Source organism: Gopherus flavomarginatus, chromosome 8, assembly GCF_025201925.1.
Source record: "Gopherus flavomarginatus isolate rGopFla2 chromosome 8, rGopFla2.mat.asm, whole genome shotgun sequence".
Lineage (NCBI taxonomy): Eukaryota > Metazoa > Chordata > Testudines > Testudinidae > Gopherus > Gopherus flavomarginatus.
The window spans coordinates 72,323,012-72,350,619 of NC_066624.1; the positions used below are offsets into that span (position 1 = coordinate 72,323,012).

Below are 27,608 nucleotides of genomic sequence, written 5' to 3' on the forward strand. Positions count from 1 at the left end.
GCAGTTTTGATTCTTTGCACAGGTTAGTTTAAAGCAGGGGTAGGCAACCTGTGGCACAAGAGCTGATTTTCAGTGGCACTCACTTGCATTTTAATTTAATTTTAAATGAAGCTTCTTAAGCATTTTAAAAACCTTATTTACTTTACAGACAACAATAGTTTAGTCATACATTATAGACTTATAGAAAGAGACTTAAAAATGTTAATGAAACCTTAAATCTGAGTGAATAAATGAAGACTCAGCACACCACTTCTGAAAGGTTGCCAACCCCTGGTTTAAAGAGTGAGGCAGTAGATAAACTGACTTGAATTAGGTGTCAGCCCCTTATATCTAAGCCTTAATGCAGTGAAGCTACATGTGACCTCTGATATAAGTTAACAAAAAAGTTTATTCAGCTAAACCTTCATAGGCAGTTGCCCAGCAGCGGTTAGAGTAATAAGTCACTTAGGGCAGCTGGGGTAAGTGATCCAGTTTACCAGATACCTGTCACTTTAGAAAAAGTATGCTACTGCTGTTTAACACTGTAGGTGCCCACCTGAAGATAAACCAGTTCTAAATGCTGTAGTTACAGATGCTCAGCTCACCTGAAAAAGTAGCATGTTGCACACATAGATGTAGGCTAAACTGCACTATAAGGAAATGGTATCCTGGCTTTCTTGCCTTTTACTCCACTCAGATTGTAGGTCATGGTTGCTTTAATACCTTAATATAATGTTCCCTATAAGCATTCTTCCCTAGAAGGGGTAAGCAAGAATACAAGTGGAATTCTTAAGTGTCTCTTTAAAACACTTTATTTTGAGTTTCTCTTGATAAATGTGACAGAGCTTAGGGAGAACTGCTTAGTTGCTACACTAAATGAATTTCAAAATGTTGCAATCTGAAAATTCTCTATGTGCAGCTGATAGGCATACTGTACCAGTGTTGTCCAGCTTCAGTATAAAAATCAAGCTAGTTTCCAATCGCTGTAGTCCATATAAATGTAATTCCTCTGTGTAACAATTATGAATTAAAGGATTTGGTCACAAATAAAAATCAAGTTCAGTCATCCAAGATCTCTTCATCCAGATTGATATCTGTAGTATCAATATCCTCCAGATCCAAGTTATCCAAATCATCATCCAAGTCTAGTAGTGCCTGAGAGAAGGAAGGCATTTAGGGTTAGGTGCCAGGAAGAAAGAAATGTTATTAGTTATATATGTTGTAAATCCTTTAGTGGGTGATGTTTGCAAACAAACTTTGATGCAGCTCTTTAGACCCAGCCACAAATACTGCTGCAATTTAAAACTACAAATAGAAACTGCATTGCTACTTGGAGTAGATACCTTCTGTTAAACATACTCTACTACTGCATGTGCAGCTGTTCGACTACATGGGACCTACTTTTGATTGAGCGAGCACACACACCCTTTCCTAGCTGGGCATTTTGCAAACTTCAACACTGACTAGTGGTAAGTTAGTATCCTCACAAAATAAAGTGAAACTTTACGGTACAGTAGTCCAGATATGCTAATCTACGTATCACCTTTTCCCTGGGAGATCATCAAATATCAAAACTTGTGCGTTTCAGATTAGCTTTCCTTCCCATCTCAGAGCTATACTTTTGAAACTGAAGTATACCTTTTCATCTTTTGTCATTGGAAGAGGATCAGAGTTTCCTGGAACTGGAGGAGCCACTACTGGTTTAGGAGATGGAACTAATTCTTCCTCTTCAGATTCCTTATGAGATGAAAATGAGATTTCATATTCACAAGTCTTTTTATATTTATTTAAAGCTCTGCCTAAAAGTCCGAATTAAAAATGCTAGCAAATCATGCCTTCTCGCAAAGGTTTGGTTTTTTCCACTTAAAGTCTCTAAGGTTTCCCTAAGTAGCTTTTGAACAGCACTTTCCAGTTGCTGACATTTGATTTTAGGCTTCTCTTGTTACAGTGGAAGTCACAACTGAGACCACAAAATAATGCAACTTTTTACACAACAGCAGCATAGAAGCTTCTCATATTTTCAATTTAAGAAGTTTCAGTTCACTTTGGAATTTTGTTCTTGATTTATGTTTTCCAACATAAATCAAGGTTTATTTAGGGTTTACTATGGTAGAAGATAAATAGGACCCTTTGTTTTTTATTTTTCCTGGGATTTTCAGTGTTTACTACAACAAAAACAGCTGAAAAATCAGTGTAAAAGTCTAATAATTTTTCTAGGTAAATATCAATTTATTTTGGTGGACAGCAGGATGGAAAAAAGTATTCAGTAGATTAATGCTCTGAACAGAAATCAATGTGGTTTGCTGCAAAACTGAAATAGAAATCAAAACTATGCCACCTCAGAGTTAAGAAAACAATACATCTATTCAAATAAAAAGTTTGATTTGGGGATTAAACAGTTTACTGTTGTAGATGGAGTTATTTGACACTAAAATGGGTTATCTTTAAACTACTAGCTAACCACTTGAAATGGTGGGCATGAGCTTCATCAGTACATTCAGATGCACATGCGCTTGTGCCAGTTTGTTTATTATGTGTATCTTCTAGACTAACACAACCTTACTTCAACAGGCAGCTTTGCATATACACAGATTAATGTATTATCATACATATATTGTGCAATGTATTGTATTTTCCTAATAAAATGAGGTTTTATATCTTTGAATGATATAAAAGTAGGGTTAAAATCTGAAAAACACTTTGTAAAACTGGTGATTTTTAAAGTAAAATGAAGGGGCTTAAAGATGAAGAATGTGCCTACAGCAGAAGGTTCAATTTACTCCCTGGGCCTTCTACAGGATGCTTGGAAGGGGGAACATTTAATGGCATAAGTCTGAGAAACACAAAGCAGGACTAGGTCAGCATTCTCTCTCTCATTAAGAGTTCAGGGACAGTTGGTTGTGTGGTTTAAAGCTCTCAAAAGGTAGTACCTGCTTAAAAAGGCAGGCCTTCCAATTACTGCAGGAGAAATGGAAACTGATTTCCCTATCTGGCAATTTGTGCTATTTTATAGTAGTACACTGGCTATTAAAGAGGTTAATTTATCTAGTCATGATTTAAAAATGTGTTATCACTTTAGACTACTTAAGTTTCAGGCTGTTGGAAACAGTACCACAAAGGAAGACCTAGCTCTGAGTGATTCATCCTGCTGAAATTTATTAGATATTTGCACTTGTAATCAGAGCAACAAGCTATTCCTCAGATGTAGCAACCATACAAGATGTACCACTAAGAATTTCTCACAATCTTTCAGAAATCAAAGAACCGTCGTTTAGCTCACAATACCAAACTTAGTTTGTTTTTGATGTCATGTTCTTATTTCTAGTGCCCCAGTTGAAGTACCACAACTTATGCTAGTGGAACAATCTGTCAGTAATAGCTCAAGAGGTCAATAAAACTTGTGAAAGTATATTTTGATGAGGCAAGAGAAATGTGACCCGAAGTAGTAACAAAAGCAAACTAGAGCAATAATTTGTCCATTAAAGGTGGGTGTAGTGTCCCCAGAGCAGCTGCTATATTGCATAATACCAGATCCTCTTCATCCTGGAACTTTATTGTACAGTTGTATCACTGACCTGGGATACTACTACTCCTGAAGGTTTGAAACCTTTTGCTTCTTCCAGTAAATTTCTTTCTTCATTTGGCTAACAAAACAGTAGAGAGAAAAATACTCTTACATGAAAGTTCTTGCAGTAAAAAATTAAAATATCAGAGCTCCATGTATGGAATCATTTATATTAATGAAAACAAAATATATTACTTACAGTGACAAGTGGGTATTCCTTAGCTGGCCGTAAGTCAGTATGAGTTTCCTTTACGTAGTCTTCAACAACAAAAGCTTCTTTTAATCCAGGGAAGAGGTTTTCATACTCTGTGGGATCAGCTAGGGACTCTGCAGCTTTCTGATTGACTTTAGAGAGATTCTCTCGCCACATTTTTACAACCCTGTTAAACGAACAGATATGCTGTAAGCAAAAAGTTTTTAAAGGAACGTACTTCTATTTTAAATACATTAAAAAGTTACCTTGAAACTTGGCTTGGCAAATATGTACGTGCTAAGAAGGCAGCTTCTGGCAAACGACCAGTTTTAATCAAGAGTTCCAAACAACAGTCAACTCTGGAAGGTTAAATATTGAAGTTGTCAATACAGTAACACTTTTTTTCTGTTAAAATACAGAAAAGCAAGTATTGCATTTAATTTATACTTTATGATAAAGTTGCTGAAGTAATGAAAACAAAATGTTAAGTCTTTCTGCTCAAAAGATGTAGGATCATCAGTCTTTCTGAAAGGCCACTTGCAGTAACTGGTAGGCACCCCAGAGTAAGCAAAATGTAGCATGGAACTTTAATCCTGAATTTCATTTTGAGAAAGTTTTATGGTCAAGTACAATCCTAGTATAACATTATAACCAAGAGTTCTGCCAGGGATTAATTTGGCATTGATCTAATTTGTGTTTTTAGTCTCTCTCAAATATGACTTAGAAAAATACTAGGTAAACCTTATATTCAAAGTAATACTGAGTTGATAGAACAAAAATAAGGTACCAGTCCACTAACCAAAAAATTTATATACATGCTTTATGACCCATTGGAACTTTACAGATTAGAGTGGCTTTAGTATTATTTCGGCTGATACAGAAGACAAAGCCCAGTTCTACTTTAAGTCAGCAGCGGTTTTGCCATTGGCTGCAATGAGAAACATCTTTCCTTTTCTCATTGAAGAGGAATCAGCGTGATCTAACATCTCTGCACCATGAATTAAGATTTATAATCTTGTTCTGGAGGTACAGGAATTTGAGTGAGGTGTTCTGACAAGGCCAAAAAATGTCAAATGTCTTCATAATTTTACCAAAACAAAATAGCTCTTTGTAAGACTAAGTTTTAGCAGACAGGAGAATTGTAATGAAATGTCAAAGATTTTTCTTCTAATAAAAGAAATTTCAAAATATCAAGCTTGTCACATTAAAAACTGAGCGCTTTTGATTTTGTTTAAAATAAAGCATTTGAAAGCTCCAGAGCACAGCAAACTGTGTAGAGCCACCAGTCTCTTGGCATTCTTGATTGAGATGATGCCCTTCCCCCTTTCACCATCTTAAATTTTTGAGTAAATAGTTTATATCAAGGCTTCCATCCCTGTATGACCACAACAAATTTATCTTTTGCTTTAAAAAAAAAAAAAGTGTGTGGGGGGTGTCAGTTATCAAACTTCTCCCTAAAATGGAAGCGACAGATCCTCCATTGTACCCAGGCTAGTGAGCACTAATAAGCATGTCCAGTTACATTACATTATAGCAACAACTCCCAATTAGAACAGTCTGTTAGTCACATGATGCCGGCTCTCTTCCATTTTATAAGGGATAGCTAAACAACAGGAAAATATTCTATTTCCACATAAGCAATTGTAGCATACCTATGGCAGCCATCTGATTAGGAATTTGAGGTGTGGTCCACTTCAGTCTGAGTATTATAAAAATAGTGAACGTGAACATGAACACAATTCAAGCCTCGCTTTGCTACTTACTTTCCCTGCAAAAAGTAGCTCATAAAAGCTACATTGTTCTTGCCATCTTTTTCTGCTCCCTCTGCTAGCTTGTTCACCATGTTAGCATTTCCTGAAGCAGTGGCCAATAGCAATAAACCTCCATAGTCCTGTGCATGGTGCAGACACTCCTGGGCTAAGCCGAACTGGCATTTACTGATGGCAAGCTCAGCAAGTTGCTTCCACTTCTGTTCTGACTGTAAGAGATTTTCCATATTTAAGTGTTTTAAATTAAAGACCAACACATTTTTCACATTATGGTTTTCTTTTTTAAAAGAAAGACTTCTTTGAAAACTGCAGATTAGCAGGAGTATAAGTTCAGTCAAGTTCAGGTCTCCTGTCCCAACTTCATTTTTATTAAAAAATAACCTAACAAAATCTTAGCCTTACGTATAAGTCACTGTCAAGTCACAGGCAATCCAAAAAAAATTCACAGAAACCTGTGACCTGTCCATGACTTTTACTAAAAATAAAAGTGACAAAATAGGGAGTAGGAGGGTCCAACACCCACCACTGCTGTGGCTTGCAGTGGCTGGGGAGAGGGGCCCCTGCCGCTGTGGCAGCTGGGAGCTACGGGGCAGGAGGCTCCCAGCTGCAGAGAGTTCCCCAGCTGCCCATGGCAGCTGAGAGCTCTGGGGCCCCCGCTGCATGACAGCTCCAGCCCCACAGCCGAAGCAGAAAATGTCATGGAGATCTCTGGCAGTCACAGATTCCATGACTTCCATAACATAATTGTAGCTTACTTATATGTATTTTCCCCTGCACTCAGGATGTTGGAGTTCAAATATCCGACCAAGATGCCAATATAACGGCTATAGATTAACACAGTTGTAGCACCACACAGACTATTTTATACACACACAGTTTCAGTGACTTTCATGTGGCAACTAGTAGGATCTTCCCTTTAGTAAGGGGAGGAAAGCAAGATGAAGAAGGCACATTAGAGTATTGCCAACCTGGTGTTTAGTAATTTTTTGTTTTAAAACTAAGACTTTCAAAATATTTGTAATAATAAAAAAGCATATTGTAACTTAATTATGTGTCCATCCTTAACTTCAAGATGGACACTTTGTTCCTCTTACAAAATAACACGAATGACAAGGGAGATGATAAATCATCTTCTATTGGATCAACAATGGCGGGGAGAGGGATAGCTCAGTGGTTTGAGCATTGACCTGCTAAATCCAGGGTTTTGAGCTCAATCCTTGAGGGGGCATAAATCTGCCTGGAGATTGGTCCTGCTCTGAGCAGGGGGTTGGACTAGATGACCTCCTGAGGTCCCTTCCATCCCTGATACTCTATGAACGTCTGTTGGTGGAAGGGAAAAAAATTTTAAGCTTACACAAAGCTCCTCTTCAGGTCTTGGAAAGATAACCAGCACGTCAAAGATCAATCAAAATTGGTACAGACTGCTAAGCGTAAGTAGTTCACACATACTGTAGGAGATCACGTGAAGCGGGCAATTAAAGAGACTATCCTCAAAGTTAGTTATGGGCCAGATCATCTATACTGAGCACTAGAAGTGGAGTCTTGGTGTTCAGCACCTGCAACTGGCAAGTCTTTGGAGTCAGTACCCATCCATTCAGAAGTCCTGCTTCTATGCACCAATTCCTGGCTGCATTTCCCTTCCTTCTAGTCTCCACTGTAGCTCCAGTAAGAGCACACAAAATTGGAAGGCAGTTGTGATCCTGACCAAATATGTATTCTCAGGAAATTTAGGTAGGTTTCCAGAGGGACAGCAAACAGAACATCCTCCCTCCCAACCCACAGAGCTCAAATCCCTATACAGCACCTCCAGAAAAGTTTCCTCTGGTCACTGGAGGGCGGGGGGAAGGGGGGGAAGACAGTGCAGGCTCAAGGATCTGATCTCCATCCCCAGATCCTGATCCCTCCCCTTTACATGAGGCCTAGTCCTCTGTTAAATTTATCCCAAGATGTGCAGGTTTTGCAGTATGAACTTGACTTCCTGTTAAAATTAATCTTATGTTTACCTCTGCTTCCACTGCAAGCTGGTATGCAATCTTTAATTCTCCAAGCTGAAGAGCAAGCTCAAAGCGATGTTCAGGATCTGTGGATACTGCAAGGGCTTGTTGTTTGAAGCCCTAAAAAGATTTTTCAAGAGTCAAATTGTAGTCTATCAAGTTCATCAGCAATCTCTGAAATTTCATTCTGAACACCAAATCATCTCCCTTTTCCCAAGCCAAATTGACTGTTGTATAAAGAACAGAAATGACTGCTTCATTCTTAATTACTAATGTACAATATTTAGTAACAATTTTTTTAATAAGTGTTTGGTTTATGCATGCAGTAATGTGAGAATTCCCTACTGAGTAAACTGAAAGGTTAAATTGGAATTACAATTTACATTTACACTGTTTACAGTTGCAGAAACAGTTCTCTTGCCTGTTTTTCAAGAAAATGTGCAACTCTGGTCCTCTGTTCCTTTGGAATTGTAGGAAGAACTTTGTCAGCCATACCAAAGTCTCTCCTCATTACTGCTGTCTGGTACTCGAGCACAGAGACCAACAAGGAGTAACTGACGATGTTTAGCTCTTTATCACCCAGATAAAGCCTGTTGTCCTTGGGGATATACCCTAATAGATACATCGTCCTATAACAAAAACAATTTTCAACAGAAGATTCAGTAGATTTTATGATAGCAAGACAGTACTTACTATTCTAAAACTTACTGCAGTTTTACTAATGAAAGACGTACTATTAGACAATTTTTATTATTCTGTGCAATATTGCAGCAATGTTACTCAATATACATTAAACTCATGTGGTTAGAAAAAACTAGTGCATGCTAAGAAGTCAAACAACTTAGTGACAAGTTGAACTGTTTCATAACATGTTTTAAAAAGCATTACAAAATATATTGACAGAAGAATATAAATACATCTCACCTATCCAAATGGGCAATAGTGACAATTTCTCCTCCAACATAGTAATTCAGTCTGTTCACAGAACTGGTGTAAATAAAACAGTCGCCAACCCACAACCCTGTTTTTACAATCTCCTGAATCTCACCAAGAACCTGCCACAAAAAAAATAAAGCAATTTTGGTGATTAAAAAAACTAAAACACACCAGCTACATATAAACATTAGGACTGGGACAGCCATGAAAAGCTCCCCCCGCTCCCAGGTGAGTTTAAACACTCCATCCTCCACAACAGGGCAAGTTAAAGATGGAATTCTAGATACAAACTGGAAACATGCACATTTGTTTTAACATTTACAAATATATTCAGTAAAAAGCTTTCACGGAGGATTATTAAAATCTGGATTAAATTATTCCATTTTTGACCTGGACTATGTACAGCAATAGGTAGAAAAAAAAATCTTTGTTAATACTGCTGTCTGATTTACTTGTTAGACAAGGGCACAGCATTTTCTTCTTAAGTGCTTGTTAAGAACATTATTCAGCACATACCCACTAACCAAGTCTTGAACTTTAATTAAATTTCAACATTTGAAAATTGAAGAACTTGCACTACTATTTCACCCAGTTTTATGTCTGAAAATAATAATTTTAGTTACCGTATATACTCATTCATTAGCCTGTTCATTTATAAGCTGACCCCCCAAGATAGTTAGGTAAAAATAGCAAAAATTGTATGACCCTTTCATAAGCCGACCCTATATTTCAGGGGTTGGAAAATTTTGGCTCCCGGCCCATCAGGGTAAGCTTCTGGCAGGTCAGGACACTTTGTTTACTTGCAGCATCTGCAGGCACGGACCCCCTCAGCTCTTAGTGTCTGTGGTTTGCCGTTCCCAGCCAATGGGAACTGCGGGACGTCCCGACCCGCCAGCGGCTTACTCTGACAGGTCGGGAGCCAAAGTCTGCCGACCTCTGCTATATTTTAAAAGCTGGCATCACAAGAAACACTCAAAAGTTTTGCTAGAATTATTTTCATGTAATCTAATTAAAAATCTGTTATAATAACTAAACAAATATGTATTCACCTTCAAAATTACAGTAAATATTTAAAATCAGTAAATGGATATTTAAAAACAAGTCTCCTAGAACAATATGAGACTTTAAAAAGTCTTAAAATCCTTCAAAGTCTGAATCAGTCTCTGATTCACCAAACAGTTCATTAAACTCTGCTTCAGTCACAGGTGCCCCTGCATTGTCATTGTAGATGTCGGGAGCGTCATCTTCAGAGTCAGATTCCTTATCATCAGCAACCTCTGTTGTGTCATTATCAAATATGGCATCATCTTCTGACCCGTCGAGTGCATTGCTGAGACAGCATTTCCTAAATGATTTTTCTACCATTTCTGAGGGAATGGACACCCACACATCCTTGATCCACTGGGCGAGCAGACTGATTTCGGGCTTCATAAGATTCCCGCCTTTTGTCAACTTCACCATGCCTGAGCACATCCATTCAGACCACATTTTACGTAGCCTGTCTTTAGGCAGACATCAAGTGGTTGTAGAACTGAAGTTAAGCCTCTAGGTATTACAGCCAAAGTAGTTTTCATATTTTTGGCCACATTTTTCACCTCATCCATCTTGTGTGCCCTGAACATGTCCCGAACGAGCATAGCAGGTTTCTTGAAAAGTGCTCCTGGTCTCTTATTCCACACTTTTTCCAGCCATTCAATAGTCCCACTTTCATCCATCCATCCCTTTTCATGGGACAATGACACCAGCAGGAAATTTCATGTTTTTAAGCAAGGTTTTTCTTTTAAAAAACCACCACCACAACAGAAGGGAGTTTTCTCATGGCCAGTAGTTTTAATTAAAACTGTTTTTTCACCAACCAGTTACCGTTCTGTTGCTCAGGAGATTGAATGTCATTGGTGTTTCATCCATATTTCCTATTTGTGACATTTCACATGCATATTCCTTTCAATATTTTATAATAAACCTTTGGAAAGATTCGATTTTTTTCTGCCAGATCTCTAGGCAGCTTTTGCGCTATCTTTGTTCGCTGACTAAGACAGAGACCATGACAGTTCGTGAAGCGAGTACATCAACCTGCTGATGCAACAAACGCTGACGGCTTTACTGATGTGTATTTGTCATCTTTCGACATTTGCAGAGCACACAGACGAATTCCAGTTCTAGTAACAATATACCCATTTGTCGACATTCAACAACTCAATTATTGAGATCCTTCTCTAGCTCAGGAAATGAAGCGCACCTCGTTGGACATTTTTTCTTGCTTCTTGGCATGTCTTTTAGTGTTTTTTCCCCACCCCCACCATTCTCTTACTTGCTTCTCACTGATACAGAATTCATGAGCAGCAGCACAATTATTGTTTGCTTCTGCATATTCAACAACTTTAAGGTTGAACGCTGCATGATAAGACCTTTTTCTTTTGATTTCACCGTTCATCTTAAATACTAGTATGAAAATAGATCGTTATTATAGTTATAGATTTTGTAGGACTTTATATAGGAATGTTACCTGCTTTATCACTGTCAAATTATTACTGTTCTTTGTTTATTTCAAAGCAGCCCTGTAGATTGGCATGTCTCTAGGGATAACAGACTATTTCAATTTTATTAGAGATTCCATCAATTCTGCACGTTATATTTTCATATTGGCTCAAGGACTTGTGAGGTCCATTTCAAGCCACTCTAGTCCACTAAACAAAGGCTTTGCAACTTTAAAAGGCTGCAGTATTGACATGAATAAATGGGTCGGCAAACTTTGGCTCCCAGCCTGTCAGGGTAAGCCACTGGCAGGATGTTTTGTTTACCTGGAACATCTGCAGGCCTGGAGCCCCTCAGCTGCCTGTGGCTGCAGTTCACTCTTCCCAGCCAATGAAAGCTGCGAGAAGTGAACAGTGAACCGTGGCTACAGGGAGATGAGGGGCTCCAGGCCTGCAGATGCTCCAGGAAAACAAAACGACAATGTATTAGATATTCAATGATTCCAGAGAGTTTAAAAATCATCAAATTTTGGTGTAGACCTCTTTATAAGCTGACTCCTACTCTCTGATGCATCACTTTTTTACCAATAATATTCTACTTATGAACGAGTATATACGGTTTATTAGAACAGTGGTTCTCAACCAGGGGTCCAGGGCCCATGAGCAGGTTTCAGGGGATCCACCAAAATAAACTCAAGAGCAGGGCTGGTGTTAGACTTGCTGGGGCCCAGGGCAAAAAGCCAAAGCCGAAGCCCGAGCCCTGCCAAGGCCTAAAAGTCAAAGCCAGAACAACTAGCTTCCTAGGGTCCTCTGTGGTGTGGGGCCCTGGGCAATTGCCCTGCTTGCTACTACCTAACGCTGGCCTTGGCTTTTAATCTATTGGATATGCAGAAGAATAGTTGTGGCACAGGTGGGCTGTGGAATTTTTTTAGCGTGTTGGGGGGACAAGGGGGCTCAGAAAGAAAAAGGTTGAGAACCCCTGTATTAGAACACAATGCTGTAGGAGTTAAAGTAGAAAAATGGTAACAATTTTTTTTTTTAAAAGACATCTTTACATTTATTATAAAGGCCAAGATCTTTTATACCAAGTTTCAACCAGAAACAAATTTTTCTCCGTTAGCTGCTAACACCTCAAAATAGAATTTCCAACAGATGTTAGGGCACGTTTATAGTAAGACTATAGTAATAATTATTCTGCATGATATGCTAACCTTTTACAGACTAAAAGTCAGCTATTACTGCACTCAAGGTTTGATCCAAAGTACACTGCCCTAACTGCATTCCCACTTTTAACAGCAGTTACCTCAAAGGCATCTTCAATACCATCTTCAGTGACTCCCTCATGAGTTTCTTGCGCCGCTGCAACTTTTTCAGAGAGATATTTCAGAATGAAGAATGATTCCTCTGTGGCAATACAGACCAGCTCACCCGAGTCAGACCAGAAAATCTAAATAAATAAAAACAAAAAATAGCATTTACATTTTAAGGTGCTGTGCTAAGAAAGGAGGACACACATGTTTTATCAAAATATTTGTTCAGTTGCACATCCAGTGTAGGGGTTTAGAAGACAGTGTCTAGGTAAGAGTCCTTCTACTACAAAAAAAATATAAAAAATTTATTTTTTTATCTTTAACAGCTTCATGAGATTAACAAATTCAGAAAAGCCTGTAGTATATTCTAAATGCATCCCTGATATGACAGGTTTTATATATATATACACATATATATATATATATACACACACACACACACACACACACACAGAGTGACATCTGACAAAACTCACATGTTTGGGCTGAATTTCGATTCTGCGTATCAATTCTGTGTTATCCCAGTCATAAAATGCCAAGCCATTAACAGATCTGACACCCAGTAAGAAACCTCCATAGATACCTGCAAAGAATAGCAAATGTGGAATTAGTATTTCACTAGCAAATATTTTTTCCAGCAAAAGAGTTAAGATCTGTAATCTAGCAGATTTAGGAAATACAAATAAAACCCACCCTCTGCACCAAAATCAGGTTTAAAGGACTTCTTCTCTTTGAAGTTCTTAAATATCTTTACAACGCTGTTGCTCTCCCTGATTGCATACCTAAATAAATACACAGAAAAATGCACCATTACAAAACTATTATCCAGACAAGATAGCAAAATGTTATATTGTACAGCCATAAAGAACTGCTATTAACTACTAGACATGTAGGCTACTATATTTAATATTTCTTCAAAATTAAAAGTGCATTCAATATATAAAAGTTTCATGTAATCCAAGCTATAGAATGCTCGTTACTCAATCCAGCTGATAACTTTCAGACCAGTTTACAGTTTGGGTAGTCTGGAAATTAGCAGAAATACATTTGTTTAATACAACGCAAAATAAAAACCACACTTACTCTGAAGAATCATGTGCCCATACGAATTCCTGTGCAGAACCAAAACTCTTGTTCCTCAGAGCCATAGCTGTGTAAATGATGTATTCACCATCCCCACATACTACTACAAACCTAAAGATTGAGAAAAAGAATATGTTGGGGTGGAAATTGTGTGCAGAGACTAATGGGGGTCACTAGAAGTAGATCAGTCATCTGAAAGTATATTTTTCTTGTATGGCATATTTGTAAATTTTGAAGTGTCAAGAATTCTGTTTTGCAATGGAAAAACAAAACAAAACAAAAAACAACCTATTACCGTCCATTAGGGTTGTGCTGAATGGTCTGAGGATAGATTTCGCAGCTCCCCATATCCTTTACAGCCAGTGGCAATCTTTCTCCATCTTTAATTTCAGCATCTCCCATAGCTTTCAAGTTAGCCTGTTGCACCTCTGAGTGTTTAGCCCAAATAATTTTTCCATTTGAATCCATAGACATGGCAGGTTCTTCACGGCCAAGCTAATAAGAACAGCATATAAAGATAGTAAAAACTAAGCATCTTCAGGCCATTAAGTTGTTCAAATTTAATTTCATTCACTTCAAATACTTACAGCTCTTTTGGAATATGCCAATAAATTGAAGTGCCCATTTTTTTTAATCACTTCACAGGCTGTCTCAGTATTAAAGAATAGCTTAGTAACAGAAGTTTGTGGCAATGGGCCACCATTTTCATGTATGCTTTCCAATTTAATATTAAGATACCTTAACAATAATGCTGCCCTCATCATAACCCAAAGCCACATTATTGGATCCTCTCAGACTGGCCACGCACCACACCCTCTCCATGCCATAGTTGAGTGTACTTTCCAAGCGGTACGTGCTCGAATGCCAAATGCGGACAGTTCCTGTAGAAAAAGATGTATGCAATTTCAGTCTTCTCTCTCAGTACTAGGGCTATTAAACATTATGGCATTTAACAACAAGAATCCAAAGACCACATATGAAACTAACACTTGTAATTTAAACTTTAGTGAAATAGAACCTTAATCTTTCAATTTCAGCAGTCTCACTGATGCTTGTGGGGGATATTTGGTATCTCCCACAAGTGTCACAGAGGCCAAAGGAGGGAAATCAGCACAGAAGAATCTCTTGGTGGAGCTTGAGGGATCACAGGGAGAAGAAATTAGGCGCTCCAAGCTGGCAGGCAGCTCTCACATGGCTGTGCAGAGACAGTGAGATGGAGTTTAACTGACTGGGGCCTCACTGCTTGCAGATGCCCTAGGCATCTCAGCAGCAGTACTCCTGCAGTTCCTGCCTTCCTCCTAGCCATGTCCTTCCACGCCCTCCCATGGGTTAGATTCACCTTTATCTGGGGTTTCCAAAAGAAGTACTCAAGGATATGAATGTGGAGGAAGATTGGAATTATTTTAAGTCAAAGCTGCAGAAACGATCTGAAGCCTGTATCCCAAGCAAGGGGGAAAATTCATAGGGAAGGGCTGCAGACCAACCTGGATGAGCAAGCATCTCAAACCAGTGATTAAGAGAAAGCAAAAAGCCTACATGGGATGGATCAAGGAAAGCCAGCTCTTGAAGATCAGAAAGTGTAGGGATAAAGTGAACTGCCAAAAGCCAAGCAAAGCTGGACCTTGCAAAGGGAATTGAAACCAATAGTAACCAGTTCTATAGCCATATAAATAAAAAAGAAAAACAAGGAAACTAATCCTTCCAAGTCTACAAAAGGGTATGTAACCCGCCCTACTGTTCATGTATATTAAGTCTCAGAAAACGTAAAGTTACCATCTTCTGAGCCTGTGATTATGATTGGCAGCTCAGGGTGGAAGCTGACACAGGATACATTTTGAGCATGTCCCTCCAGAGTTTGCACACAGGTTTTATTCTGTAAGAAGAGAAGAACAAGAAAACAAAACATTAACACTGCAATTTTCTCAGATCACTATCTTCAAAGAAATTTAATATAAGAATTATGTAAGCATGTCTTTAGTCTTATTTCTGTAATCTTTACTTCTGCTTCAGTTTGTTCAAAGAACAGCATACTCTAGAGTCTGTCTTAAGACAAAACCCCAACCACCAAAAATGAATTTGTTTCCATTAGTGTAGCTGCTTCTCCGTTTCCTAAGCTAACTGGGTCCCTATCTACAAAACACTTCGTTGAGAGCAAGATGCCTCAATATATTAAGAGAAGGCTCGTTAGTGCCTGTACTTTTTGCTTCAGTTCCTGAAAGACAAACAAAGATCTGCATAGAGTCACAAGGGAAAACCAAGCCTAGTGCTATCTTTGTCCCACAGGCTCAACCTTTTCTTCTCTACTCCTATAGCATTCAGCTCAGGCCACAGACTTATGAATGCAGCAAAGAATCCTGTGGCACCTTATAGACTAACAGACGTTTTGGAGCATGAGCTTTCGTGGGTGAATACCCACTTCTTCAGATGCATGTGGTGGAAATATCCAGGGGCAGGTATATATATGCTAGCAAGCAAGCTAGAGATAACGAGGTCAGTTCAATCAGGGAGGATGAGGCCCTGTTCTAGCAGTTGAGGTGTGAAAACCAAGAGAGGAGAAACTGGTTCTGTAGTTGGCAAGCCATTCACAGTCTTTGTTCAATCCTGAGCTGACGGTGTCAAATTTGCAGATGAACTGAAGCTCAGCAGTTTCTCTTTGAAGTCTGGTCCTGAAGTTTTTTTGCTGCAGGATGGCCACCTTAAGGTCTGCAATAGTGTGGCCAGGGAGGTTGAAGTGCTCTCCTACAGGTTTTTGTATATTGCCATTCCTAATGTCTGATTTGTGTCCGTTTATCCTTTTCCGTCTGTTAGTCTATAAGGTGCCACAGGATTCTTTGCTGCTTTTACAGATCCAGACTAACACGGCTACCCCTCTGATACTAGACTTATGAATGGATAACTTCCCCATCAATACCCAAGCAACACATACCTAGCTAGTGGGGGGAAGGAAATCACAGATGGATGGGACAAGGAACATAAGTAAGAACAAAAAGATGGAATGCAACAAGGAGGCAGAAGAAAACAGACAAAATGATTGGAGAGAACAAGTGGATACAAAAGGAGACAATTATTTTCTGGACATACAGTAAAGCAGGGATGGGTAAACTACATCCCGGGGGCTGCATCCAGCTCTCCAGACATTTTAATCTGGCCCTCGACCTCCCACCAGAGAGTGGGGTCTAGGGCTTGCCCTGCTCTGGGACTCCAGCCTTGGAGCAGGGTCAGGGACTTACCCTGCTCTGCATGGTTCCCAGAAGCAGTGGCATGTCCCCACTTCGGCTTCTACACATAGGGACAGCCAAGGGGCTACACACGCTGCTCCTGGCCCCACAGCTCCAACTGGCCGGGAATCACAGCCAATGGGAGCTGCAGGGGCAGCGCCTGTGAACGGGGCAGCCTGCAGAGCTGCTTGGCCACGCCTCAGCGTAAGGAGCCAGAGGGGGGACATGCTGCTGCTCCTGGGAGGTGCCTGAGGTAAGCACCACCTGGATTCTTGCACCCGGACCCCCTCCAAACTCCTTGGTCCCAGCCCAGAGCACCCTCCTGCAACCCAACCCCTCATCTTGAGCCCAACCCCAAAGCCTGTACCCCCCAGGCAGAGCCCCGACCCCTTCCTGCACCCCAACCCTCAATTTTGTGAGCATTCATGGCCCGCCATACAATTTCCATACCCAGACGTGGCCCTCAGACCAAAAAGTTTGCCAACCCCTGCAGTAAGGGGAGAGGGCGAGCATGTGGGTACCCAATCAATTGCAAGGTGATTGGTCACAAAATTTAAAAAAATGGGATGCATTACTCTACAAGAAAGTAACTCCAATATTATTCAAGACAAAGTTAACTTTTAACATTCAGATTTAAGGTGATTTCCATATTTCACATCTGGTAAAACAGAATGTTACTCATAATTTTTAAGCATACTACTTTTAGTTCAGTTTTTCCAGAAAAATACATCACAGAAGCTCTCTATTTTCTATTCCAAGATATGAAAACTCCAGAATATTTTTCACCTCCATCCCTTTCCCTCAATTTCCATGCCTTTGCTGCTGATGGTGCCCAACTAAATTAATCTACTAAAGTATTCACGAAGAGGTGAACACATTGTACCTGGTAATCCCAAATCTTGACAAGGCGATCATCTGCTCCTGAAATGAGGTAAGGCTTGTCTCCGCCACTATAATAATCGATGCAGTTCACTCCCTTTTCATGGCCTTCCAAAGTGAAGTTGGGTGAAGAAGAACCAAGCTGCCACACCTTGCAAAGAAAAAGATCACCATACCTAAGTACTCATCTTGCCCTCATGGGCCAGCACAACCAGACAGAATGAACTCTGAATAGTGCATTCTTAAAAAATTCTAGAGATAGGAAAGATACAACTAAGAAGTCTGTACCACAGCATCCTGATTTCTTAAATGCAATGAAAAAAAAATCTAATTACACTTTGGGCCAATATTTCAAAGCAATAAAATAGCTTTGTCCTTCAATGGTCTCTCTTACATGTTAAATCCCTCTGCATGTATGTACATATCATATTTACACACACCATGTCACCTTGTATGTCCTAAGCTTACTATTGTTTCAGAAATCTGAAGTTCGAGTCAGAATTATACATATATCCTTTAGTTGTTAGTGTGGATTTTAGAGTCACAAATCTAAAATACTAAATGACGGTTTGTTAAATGGATCAGGTTTCAGGTACATCGTGTCCCTAGGTGAAAACTTTGCCTCCTCGCTACCATACCAAATCCCATTCACACATACCCATTAATCGTAACAGCTGAAGGAATCTTGAAGCATAGGTGGCCCTTTCTACAGTCCTAATATATAACGAAGGCTCCAAGTGAACATGGGGAAATCTCAGTGCCCGGATGGCCCCATGAACCCAGTATTGCAGGAAAGGGAAGTGAGACTCTCAGTACAGATACTCTGCTATCTTTCATTTCCCTAAAACAGACTCTGAAAGTGGACGATTCTGACAGTAAAGTTTCACTCCCCAACTCTTATTGATAATCCAAATGGAATCACAAGAGTCCATACATTTCTGCCAGTGATTCACATTTCAAAGATCAAATACAATAGCTAATCTTGAGATTTCACAGATATATAAAGTGTTTATGCAGGCTCTGATGATTGTTCAACAAACTATAACTTGACTTATGTCATTCCAATTTAGATATGTCCTTGTATATAGTATACAGTATTACTGCACATATATTTGTTTTATGAATTTAAATTTTTCTGTTGTCTGTACGGCTGTATTTATTCTGTCTGGTAATTATTTATTAAAGTTTTTAAAAGGTATATTTATTGTACCTTAATCGTCCTATCCAAAGAGGCACTGGCAAACTGGTTATTATCCTTTGGGTTTATGACAATCTGCATAACATAATGAGTGTGTCCTTCAAACACCTGAGAACAAGACCATTTTTTATCCCAGTCCCAGAGTTTAATAAGCATGTCATCTGGAAAAAAAATTCAAGTTAGGTATATGAATATTTAAAACTATCTTTTTAAAACAAAATCCTCAGTAACCCAATTTTCAAGGCCTGTCCATCCTAAAGGGAAGTGTTGCTACTACCAAAATGGACTATACTCAGAAGACTGTTTACCCTGAGAGGCAGGGGGATGGCTATAGGGAATGCAAGGGTTGGTTTTAGTTCCCCCCACCCCACCCATGCCCCAAAGACAGACATACCCAGGCTTCAGTTTAATGCAGAGGACTATCTAGCTTGCCAGAGGTAAGAACCTAGTAATAGTCCAGGCTGCTTAGCATAGCTAAACATTTGGTTCCTACTTCAGAGCCATTCAGTGTTCTCTTAAAGAGGACATTGGTGCTGGAGAATTGTACCGTTCTCCTTCTTTAATGAAAGTCTGAAAGATTTCTTCTAAAAAAGGTAGCAGTGGTGTGAAGAAACTTTAACCCCTCTCCCCCCACCCAAAAAAACCCCCCAAAAAACAAAAACACACTGTGGCAATTTAGGGAGACATCACAAAAGTCAGAGTGAAAGCTGAGCAATTGACAGGAAAGTGATTTTAAATTACTGTTTCAAACACTGGTATTTTTGTTAACACCTCTAAGTCAGGGACTAGTTAATATTTAGGAGAAAGGAATGTTATTAAAACCTCAACACACACTCTCTTCAATTAGGAGGGTGTACATTATCAGCTGTCATAACCAAGACTTCCCCCAGGACTGCCAATCATTGTTTTTCAACAGTTTGCTTTATGTTTTGAAAGTGAAATCTAAAGGGAATTTGTGAGCAACATAGCCCATAGCTCCTGTACAGCTCCAGTGACCTACAAACATCTTGGAAGCACCTAGTCTGGAACTCTGAAAAATGAGTAGTTGCGGAAAGGGTCAAGTTTCAAAGATAAGCATCAAAGCAAACACTGGAATCCTGAAGAGAATTTCTTCTGTTGTTAGCATAAGGATTTAGGGCTTGTTTACGTGACCAGCTAGTCTGCAGCAAGCTGGGGTGTGAATCTACCCCTCACTAGTCTGCTACAAACTAACTGTCCATGTCAACCCTGCTTAAGCACACTAACAGTTCCTTGCTGTGCTTTGATCTAGTCCCCACATGGACAGTTAGTGCATGGCAGGCTAGTATGGAGCAGATTCACACCCCAGCTTGCTGCAGACTAACTGTTCACGCAGACAAGTCCTTAGATTGCCTATTTTGTTTCTCACTGTTTTCTGCTGTTTTCTACATGATTTAGTCTCTTGCTTTATTGGTTATGTACTACCTTGAAAACAAAAAGGTACAAAAGGGATGAACAGCCTAATTCGGCACACACTAAGACATACTGAATTAAGCAAAAACTGCTTACACGCAGATCCTTGACTCTGCATAAAGCCTCCATTCCATCTAGTGGCTCCCAAACTTGTTCTACCGCTTGTGCAGGGAAAGCCCCTGGTGGGCCGGGCTGGTTTGTTTACCTGCTGCGTCCGCAGGTTCAGCTAATAGCAGCTCCCACTGGCCACGGTTCGCTGCTCCAGGCCAATGGGAGCTGCTGGAAGCGGCGTGGGCCAAGGGATGTGCTAGCTGCCCTTCCTGCAGCCCCCACTGGCCTGGAGCAGTGATCGGCCGAACCTGTGGACGCAGCAGGTAAACAGATCGGCCCGTTTGGGAACCACTGATCTAGAGTGTAATCCAGCTATTCTTCTCACTGTTCTTGCAATATAGTCAGTTCAGCTATACTGTTTCTTTTGTTTTCAGGAGATACTACACCTCGGTTTGTTCTCTTAAACTCTCGCTCTGAAATGCACGCAGCATTCTTCTTTTTGCTTCTAGGCATCTTGAAAACTAGCTCTTCCCTTTAACTTCCAAAAGAAAATCTGACAGGCCAGTGCCTACTTTTTTCCCCCTTTAAAGATGATGATGAGTATCAGGCTCAGTCAGAGCACTAATTAATCTCAGACACTTCTAAGGACTACACATCAATACTAAAGGATCAAGATAACAGTTAAATTTGCTTACTAGGGAATCTAAATTGAATGTTGTGAGCACAGCATGAAGCCAACAATTCTGTCTGATGAAAGGACATTATGTTTAAAGTGTAAAACAATAGGACAACTCCAATATCACTCACGTTGCATCTTACTATGAAAACACTACAGTGCTTCTAGTTTTAACCAGCAAAATGACATTAATCTTGATATATGTCAAACCCAAGTATGGCATGTCAATCTGCCAAACAGCAGATCATTAGCATGTAAATGAACTTATTGTTTGGCAGATATTAAGCAACTAGACCTTCAGTTCTTCTTTGACAAGAGCTTAACTTATTACATTTCAAATCCTAAGTAAAGTTGAGATTCCATTAAAAACATGAAACTAGCTTGGAAAGAAATAATTTGAGATGACAAATGAGAAGTAGGCTACTTGCTCAAGAATTCTTATTTCAGCAAAAACAGTACAAGCCATGTAGTTTCTCATTGTTTATAAGACAATAGTCTGAACAGAGTTGTGAGAGAAAAATCAAATTATACTGAAAATCTCTTACCACTGCTAGTTAGAATGAAAGGCTGAGTAGGATGTACAGCAATGCAACGAATATAATCGGAGTGTGCTTCGAACAGGTGAACTCTTTCCAAGGTATTGTAATTGAAAACTCTAATTTGCATGTCATCCTGTAGATAAGAAAATAAAGACACTAAGATCAGCTTCTCTATGAAAGTATTTCACATTAAATAAAGGCTAATATTCCATCTTCAGAGATTCTTCATCCATAAAGTTCTTTAAGAACTGCATGAAAGAAGTCTCAAGAAAGGAAACAATGCCAGCTAGCGTAATTATTCTGACACAGTTTTGGTTCAGAAATTTACATTACATGATCCTATTTTAAGGCATTTATAACTATGAAGAATTCATCTATGATCAAAGTTTCTCAAAGCTGGTCTTAGCCCAAAAGGTCACTTTTTTTAATTTAAGCAAAGTCTAAAGTTCCTTTAGACATTTTCACATTATGTGAGCATGAAAAAGTGTTTTCCATGCATTAAGGGTTTTGTTCTGCTCCCATTAAAGTCAATGGGGAAAATTTACATTGATATCAATGATATAAGATAACTGAAAAAGGCACTGCCAACTTGGATTTCTTTTTAACTGACTATTTAGGAAATAATGCCCCAAAACAAAAAATAAAACCAAGTCCTCTCCGCCCCCCAAAAAACAACCACCACCATTTTAAAGCTCTTAAATATGATGTCCTGAAATCTTTACGTTTTTAATCAATTTTTAAACCATGTTAACTTGGGAGCATAAAGATATTTAGGATAAAATTTTCAAAAGGTTTAGATGCAAAGGGCAGGGCAGAAAGCCTCCTATCCCAGGTCAACAGACTTGGCTCATGCTTCCATACTAAAAATACCTGTGTAGACAGCACTGTAAAGTTGCAGCTTGGGTTGCAGCACAGGCTCTGAAACCCACGCTCCTCCCTAGACTTCAAAGCCCGAGTTCCAGCCTGAGCCAAACCTGTACACAGCAATTTTTGACATGGTAGCACGAACCTTGCAAACCTGAGTCTGTCAACCCATGATGGAAGGCTCGCAGCCACAAGCTCTTTAGACATACCCTTAGGGTCTTAACAGCTTGTGTACAAGGAGAAACAACGAGCACTAGAGGGGTGTGATTTCTAAAGTGCACTGGTCTGCATAGATTCTGTGGGCAAAAACTAAGTTTGCATGGGCCAGTTAGTGTGCAACACACTGGTGCAGTTCAGAAATCACACCCTTGTAGTGACATTGCTGTTCTATGCAGACAAGTCCTAAGTCTCACAAAGTCACTGGGACGAGGTACTTTTGAAAACTTTATCCTAAATGTTTTGAAGGAAGCAACATAACATATGCTGGGTTCGGCCTACTCCCTTCTCCTTCCATATATATGCCTATTTGTTACCCCTTCAGTATCAGCTTTCTAACTTCTGTCACTAGCAGGCAACATCTTTCAGAGCTAGAAAAAAGCTTGCATGTGAGCTTCCCCCCAGAGATGTGTATAAGTGTTATTATGCCAATGCACAGAACAGAGAACATAGACAATGAACAAGACAACAAAAAATGACAAGAAACTCGAAGTATATGATAGCAAAGTAAGAGTACAAATTTTTCTACTAAATTTTCTTTTATGGAAATCTTAGCTTTTACTTGTTTCTGTGGTAGATACAAAATTTTCAGGCAAAAAAAAGTGATTTTCAAGTTGACTGTCCATTTAATACATTCATTTAAAAAATATAAATGCATCATGGACAATTTTCAATGGGGTCAAAGGCATTTGACCCTTTTGAAGACTTATTCAGAAATCGTAACAGATAGATATTGTGTATGCCCAGCATGTTTTCAACTTTAATTGCCAATTCAGACACACATATTGCATGCATATCTGGATGCATATTAAAATATAACTTCATTTCAGTGATTGGATATGAGGGCAATATGATTTAAATGACAGATTAAAAATGTAACATGGAAATAATGCTTATTTCAGTGGTTACAAATAGAGATACAAGCATGTGTCAATGTACTTATCTGCAACTCTGCTTCTGTAAATATTAAAAAGGCTGACAAATATGCATGCAAAACTAATTCAGACTTTCTTCTTTAGTAATACAATGTTAGGGTTGAAAATATAAAAAACAAAACAATTATATACAAGATATATAAACACACACACACATTTTACAGCCTGTAAGGTATATACTTTGTGACATCAGCTGTTACACTTTGCTGACTTTTCATAACTGCAAGACTAGAATGGATTTATTAAGCACATTTTAGTATGGAAAGAAGTACATTCAATGGATAAAAGTGGATTAGTGTTCTAAAAGTGAACAAAAATTTCTCTGAAGATTCTGTATTAAAAATAATTGAGGAAGAACATAGAAAACAAGAAACTTTTAAAATTGTATTATCTTCAATAGTCCAAGTCCTTTAGCCTAATTATAGTGACATTGTTAATATACTGTGCATACCACATCTTTTAACCACTGCCAGAAATTATCTGAGTTGGTAATATAGATTGGGCCTAAATATAAAGTAAACCACCAATTTATATTTTTCTGTTTTTAAAATGAATGGCACTTTAAAGCTCAGACTTTCTATTCAATGGCTTTAGGAGAATGTTTTGGGGAAACGAACAGCTATAAACTGTTATCTTCTTCCAGTGTACAAGTTAATATCGAACCACACTTCTGGATGGTGTGTAAGGGTGCAACGACGTAAAGAGAAAAGTGGGGGAATGTATATGAAACAGACAAACAGAAAATGACAACTTACAGCTCCGGTCACAACCCAGTTTTTTCTTGCCACAAATTTTGCAGCTCTGACTGGCAGGTCACATACTTCAAAGGTCTTCACTAGAGTCTAAAATTGGAAATATTAGGGTATATTACTGAGAAAGTGTCAGTTTTTAAATCTGTTCAGCATTTCTTAAAACAGACCACTTTTGAATAGTTGCAAGTTTAAGAATGGTCAAGGAGCTCCTAGAGAAATGGATCAGTACTTCTTTTTAACAGGTAAGGGGAGGTATTTATACTCTGGTGCAGCTCTGCATAATCTTAAAACATTTAATACCTTCTGGAATAAACTAAAATGAAAATAATTTGCAAAAAATAAATCACACTGTATATAGTTAATAAACTCTGGAATTTATGTGATCTCCATAGGCCTTTCTTTAGACTGTTTCTTAATGTTTGTGGTATCACCTGAACAACATATGCTGAGGCATCACACAGATTGCAAACAAATGAGCCTCAAATTCAGGGAGATTGAACAGAAAAAAATAAGTTCAAGATCAATTTTGTGCTTCACATCCCTACTACTCTCAATATTCAGGGCATTTAGCATATAAACAGAAAGCTCAGTGATGGGTTAACATCCTAATCTATCTGCTTTATATCATGGTACTTATTTGTCTCTGAGGCTACAATTTAAAAATGCACCACCTTTCAGTACATTGATCTTTAATGCCGCTTACAGTTAAGTGCTGTCATGAACCCCATGAGCCTCCTGAAGACACTTGGTGATTCAGCAAATTATAGTTTTTTGTTTTGCCTTCTTAAACAAAAAAAAACAGTGATTATTATTATTAAAAGTTCTTTCCATATATTTGCTGCAGAAAAATGTGCTTCCGATATTACTATCTTCAGGATACACATATCAATGAATTACCATATTGCTACACTGCACACACTCCTATTTCTAATTAGAAATAGAATACAGTAGAAAAAGTTTACCTGTGTTTCATGATTCCAAACACAGACACTGCCATTGTACAGGCTAGCTAACATCCATGGTTCGGTGGGGTGCAAGTCCACACTCTTTACTCGGTCAGATCGAGCTGTTAGTTTTCGCTTAATGTCGAGTCGGAGAGGCTAGAGATCAGAAAAATTAAGAATGCTAAGTTATTCTTCAACTTAAAAATGGCATGGAACTGTTTTAACATATATGCAGTGTAAATAAGAAAAAAACTGAAGGTTAGACCTAAAATAAAACCAGTCAGTTCTGTTTTGCCGGCACATATCTCACACGTTCCTTATCTTATCTACTTGTTTACTCAGTTCTTGTAAGAGTGTCTTTGGAATATAAACAAATACTGGCTCTGAGTGGCATCATTCCCACTGAGTTCTCTGGAGCAGGACAAGGTCCAAGTAGGATGTAGAGGATTGTTCTTGTGCATTATTTCTTTAATCCACATGAATATATTGCTTGTGAAGAGGTCCTGATCTGCACAACTGGAAAATGTATCTAGAGAATAAGCTCAAGAAAAGGAAGGGCAGTGCATGCTTCCAGACAACATCCTACCCAGTATGACCATAAACCTATACTGAGCAGATAGGGAATAGACAAAGCCACCTCAAATGCAAAAGAGTTGGCAAGTTTCAAGGTCCATTCTCTCCTTTGTACTTCTGTTGTGAATGTAGTGAGGAAGTCAGTTATCACAGACTGTGATGTGTAATGGAGACACCTGTCCATTAGGAATTGAAGGGAGTCTGACAACTCCTTTAAAAAAAAAAATCAAACACAGAAGCCAATGATAGTTTTAAAAGAAGTACTAGAAAGTAAAAAAAGAACTTTAAATCTTCCATTATACCCTGATTTTGACTTCACCTATAACTCTGGCAATACAAAACCAAATTACCTAAAATTTCCACTGGTTGAATTCATGCCAAAGTAATTTTTCTAGAATGAGGCATTTCATAATGTGGAAGTTCTAAAAATGGTGACCTTATTTACTACTCAGTAACACCTATTTCTGCTGGTGACAGACACAAGCTTTCAAGTCACACAGAGCAGATCTGAAGCTCTGCATGGCTCAGGGTATGTCTTCACTACCCGCCGTATCGGTGGGTAGCAATCGATTGCTCGGGGATCGATATATCGCATCTCGTCTAGAGGTGATGTATCGATTCCCGAAGGCACTTATATCGATTCCGTAACTCCACCAACCCGAACGGAGTTGCGGAATCGACAGGGGGAGCCACGGACATCGATCCCACGCCATGAGGACGGTAATTCGATCTTAGATACTTCTACTTCAGCTACGTTATTCACATACCTGAAGTTGCGTATCTAAGATCGATTTTCCCCCGTAGTGTAGACCAGCCCTCAAAAGCTGGTGTCTCTCACTAACAGAAGTTGGTCCAATAACAGCTATTACCTCACCCACTGTGTCTCTGTAATACCAATGAGCTGCACCTTTAACTGTCTGATTACTGTACCCCTTTCAGGAAGCTGATTGGTCTTGCATACCCCAAGTTTCACCTCACTGGAAAACTATTTGTATTTTCATGTCTGATTTTGTAAGCAAGTGTCACAGCCACACTGTTACTGAGAAATTGCTTTCTCATTTTTACCATATAATTATAAAACAAATCAAACCTCCCCTCCCCCCAGTTGAGAAACACTGATATAGTATGTAGAGCAGCATAAACAAGCCATCATTTGTAGGAAGTTTTAATTTGTACTGATTTCGCTAGTGCTTTTCATATAGCCTATTGTAAAACCAGGCAAATAGGTAGGTGAGTTGATGTATTCCCTGGAAGACCTGTGTACCCCGAGGGGTGCGCATACCCCCGGCTGAGAACCACTGATCTGACACCCTGACCCGGTTCCCTCAGCACATCCGCTCCTAGCATCTCACGGGGGATTAATACCTGTCACGCACCGTCCGCACAGCCTCAGGGACAGAGCTGACCTGCAGGAGCGGGGAGCGCCTGGGGATGGGGGTCTAGTTCCTTTACAGCCCCCAAGAGACGGGAACCCTGCACACCCCCATCACCTGTATATCCCGGCCCACCCCGCGCCCGGCGGCCACCCTCTGCCCCCCACCCCCCGGCGAGCTGCGCCAGCCCCGGGGAGACAAGGCCCGGCCCGAGCTGGCCCTGCGGCCGGACTCACCATGGTTCCACAGCCTCCCACTCAGCAGCAGCTCAGACGTCGCTCTCCGAGCTCAACTGACCGACGTGGAGCTTCCGGCCCAGCCGCTCTCGCGACATGTAGAATGAAAACGAGAAGACCGTTCACAAGCGCTTCCGCAGCTCAACCATCGCGGGACTGGGACTACTTGTTCCCATGGCGCCTGTGGGGCCAGAGGCCCCTGCCTACTGTACTTAAACCAATGTACGACGCACTATCAGCTTCCCCCGGAGGGAGGGAGGGAGGGAGGGGGGGGCGGCTACCAAACCCCAGAAGAGGGGCCTAATGGGAATTATAGTTCCTTCGTGCCGTAAAGCATGCTGGGACATGTAGTCTTTGCACCGTGAATCGAGAACGGCGGCATCGGTCCGGTGCGCCGCGATGCATGCTGGGAACTGTGGT

General features: G+C 39.7%; 1 protein-coding gene across 2 annotated transcripts; it reads right to left on the bottom strand.

Moving 5' to 3' along the window:
* Positions 1 to 773: 773 nt before the first annotated feature.
* COPB2 (COPI coat complex subunit beta 2) lies at positions 774 to 27,384 on the bottom strand. 2 transcript variants are annotated; one of them, XM_050964017.1, is made up of 22 exons: positions 27,189 to 27,382; positions 25,025 to 25,162; positions 24,066 to 24,152; positions 21,302 to 21,428; positions 18,611 to 18,759; positions 17,405 to 17,551; positions 15,077 to 15,176; positions 14,042 to 14,184; positions 13,599 to 13,798; positions 13,304 to 13,414; positions 12,914 to 13,002; positions 12,697 to 12,803; positions 12,214 to 12,357; positions 8,425 to 8,555; positions 7,922 to 8,129; positions 7,510 to 7,620; positions 5,501 to 5,715; positions 4,004 to 4,096; positions 3,744 to 3,924; positions 3,555 to 3,623; positions 1,618 to 1,716; positions 774 to 1,134 (listed from the first exon to the last, which is right to left on the bottom strand). In XM_050964017.1, exons 1-22 carry the CDS (start codon positions 27,189 to 27,191, stop codon positions 1,039 to 1,041), a joined length of 2,748 nt encoding a protein of 915 aa, XP_050819974.1. In that variant the 5' UTR covers positions 27,192 to 27,382; the 3' UTR covers positions 774 to 1,038. The 2 variants fall into 2 exon arrangements, with proteins under 2 accessions (XP_050819974.1, XP_050819976.1); XM_050964019.1 differs by lacking the exon at positions 1,618 to 1,716 and having other exon boundaries at positions 27,189 to 27,384.
* Between the last annotated feature and the right edge of the window lie 224 nt (positions 27,385 to 27,608).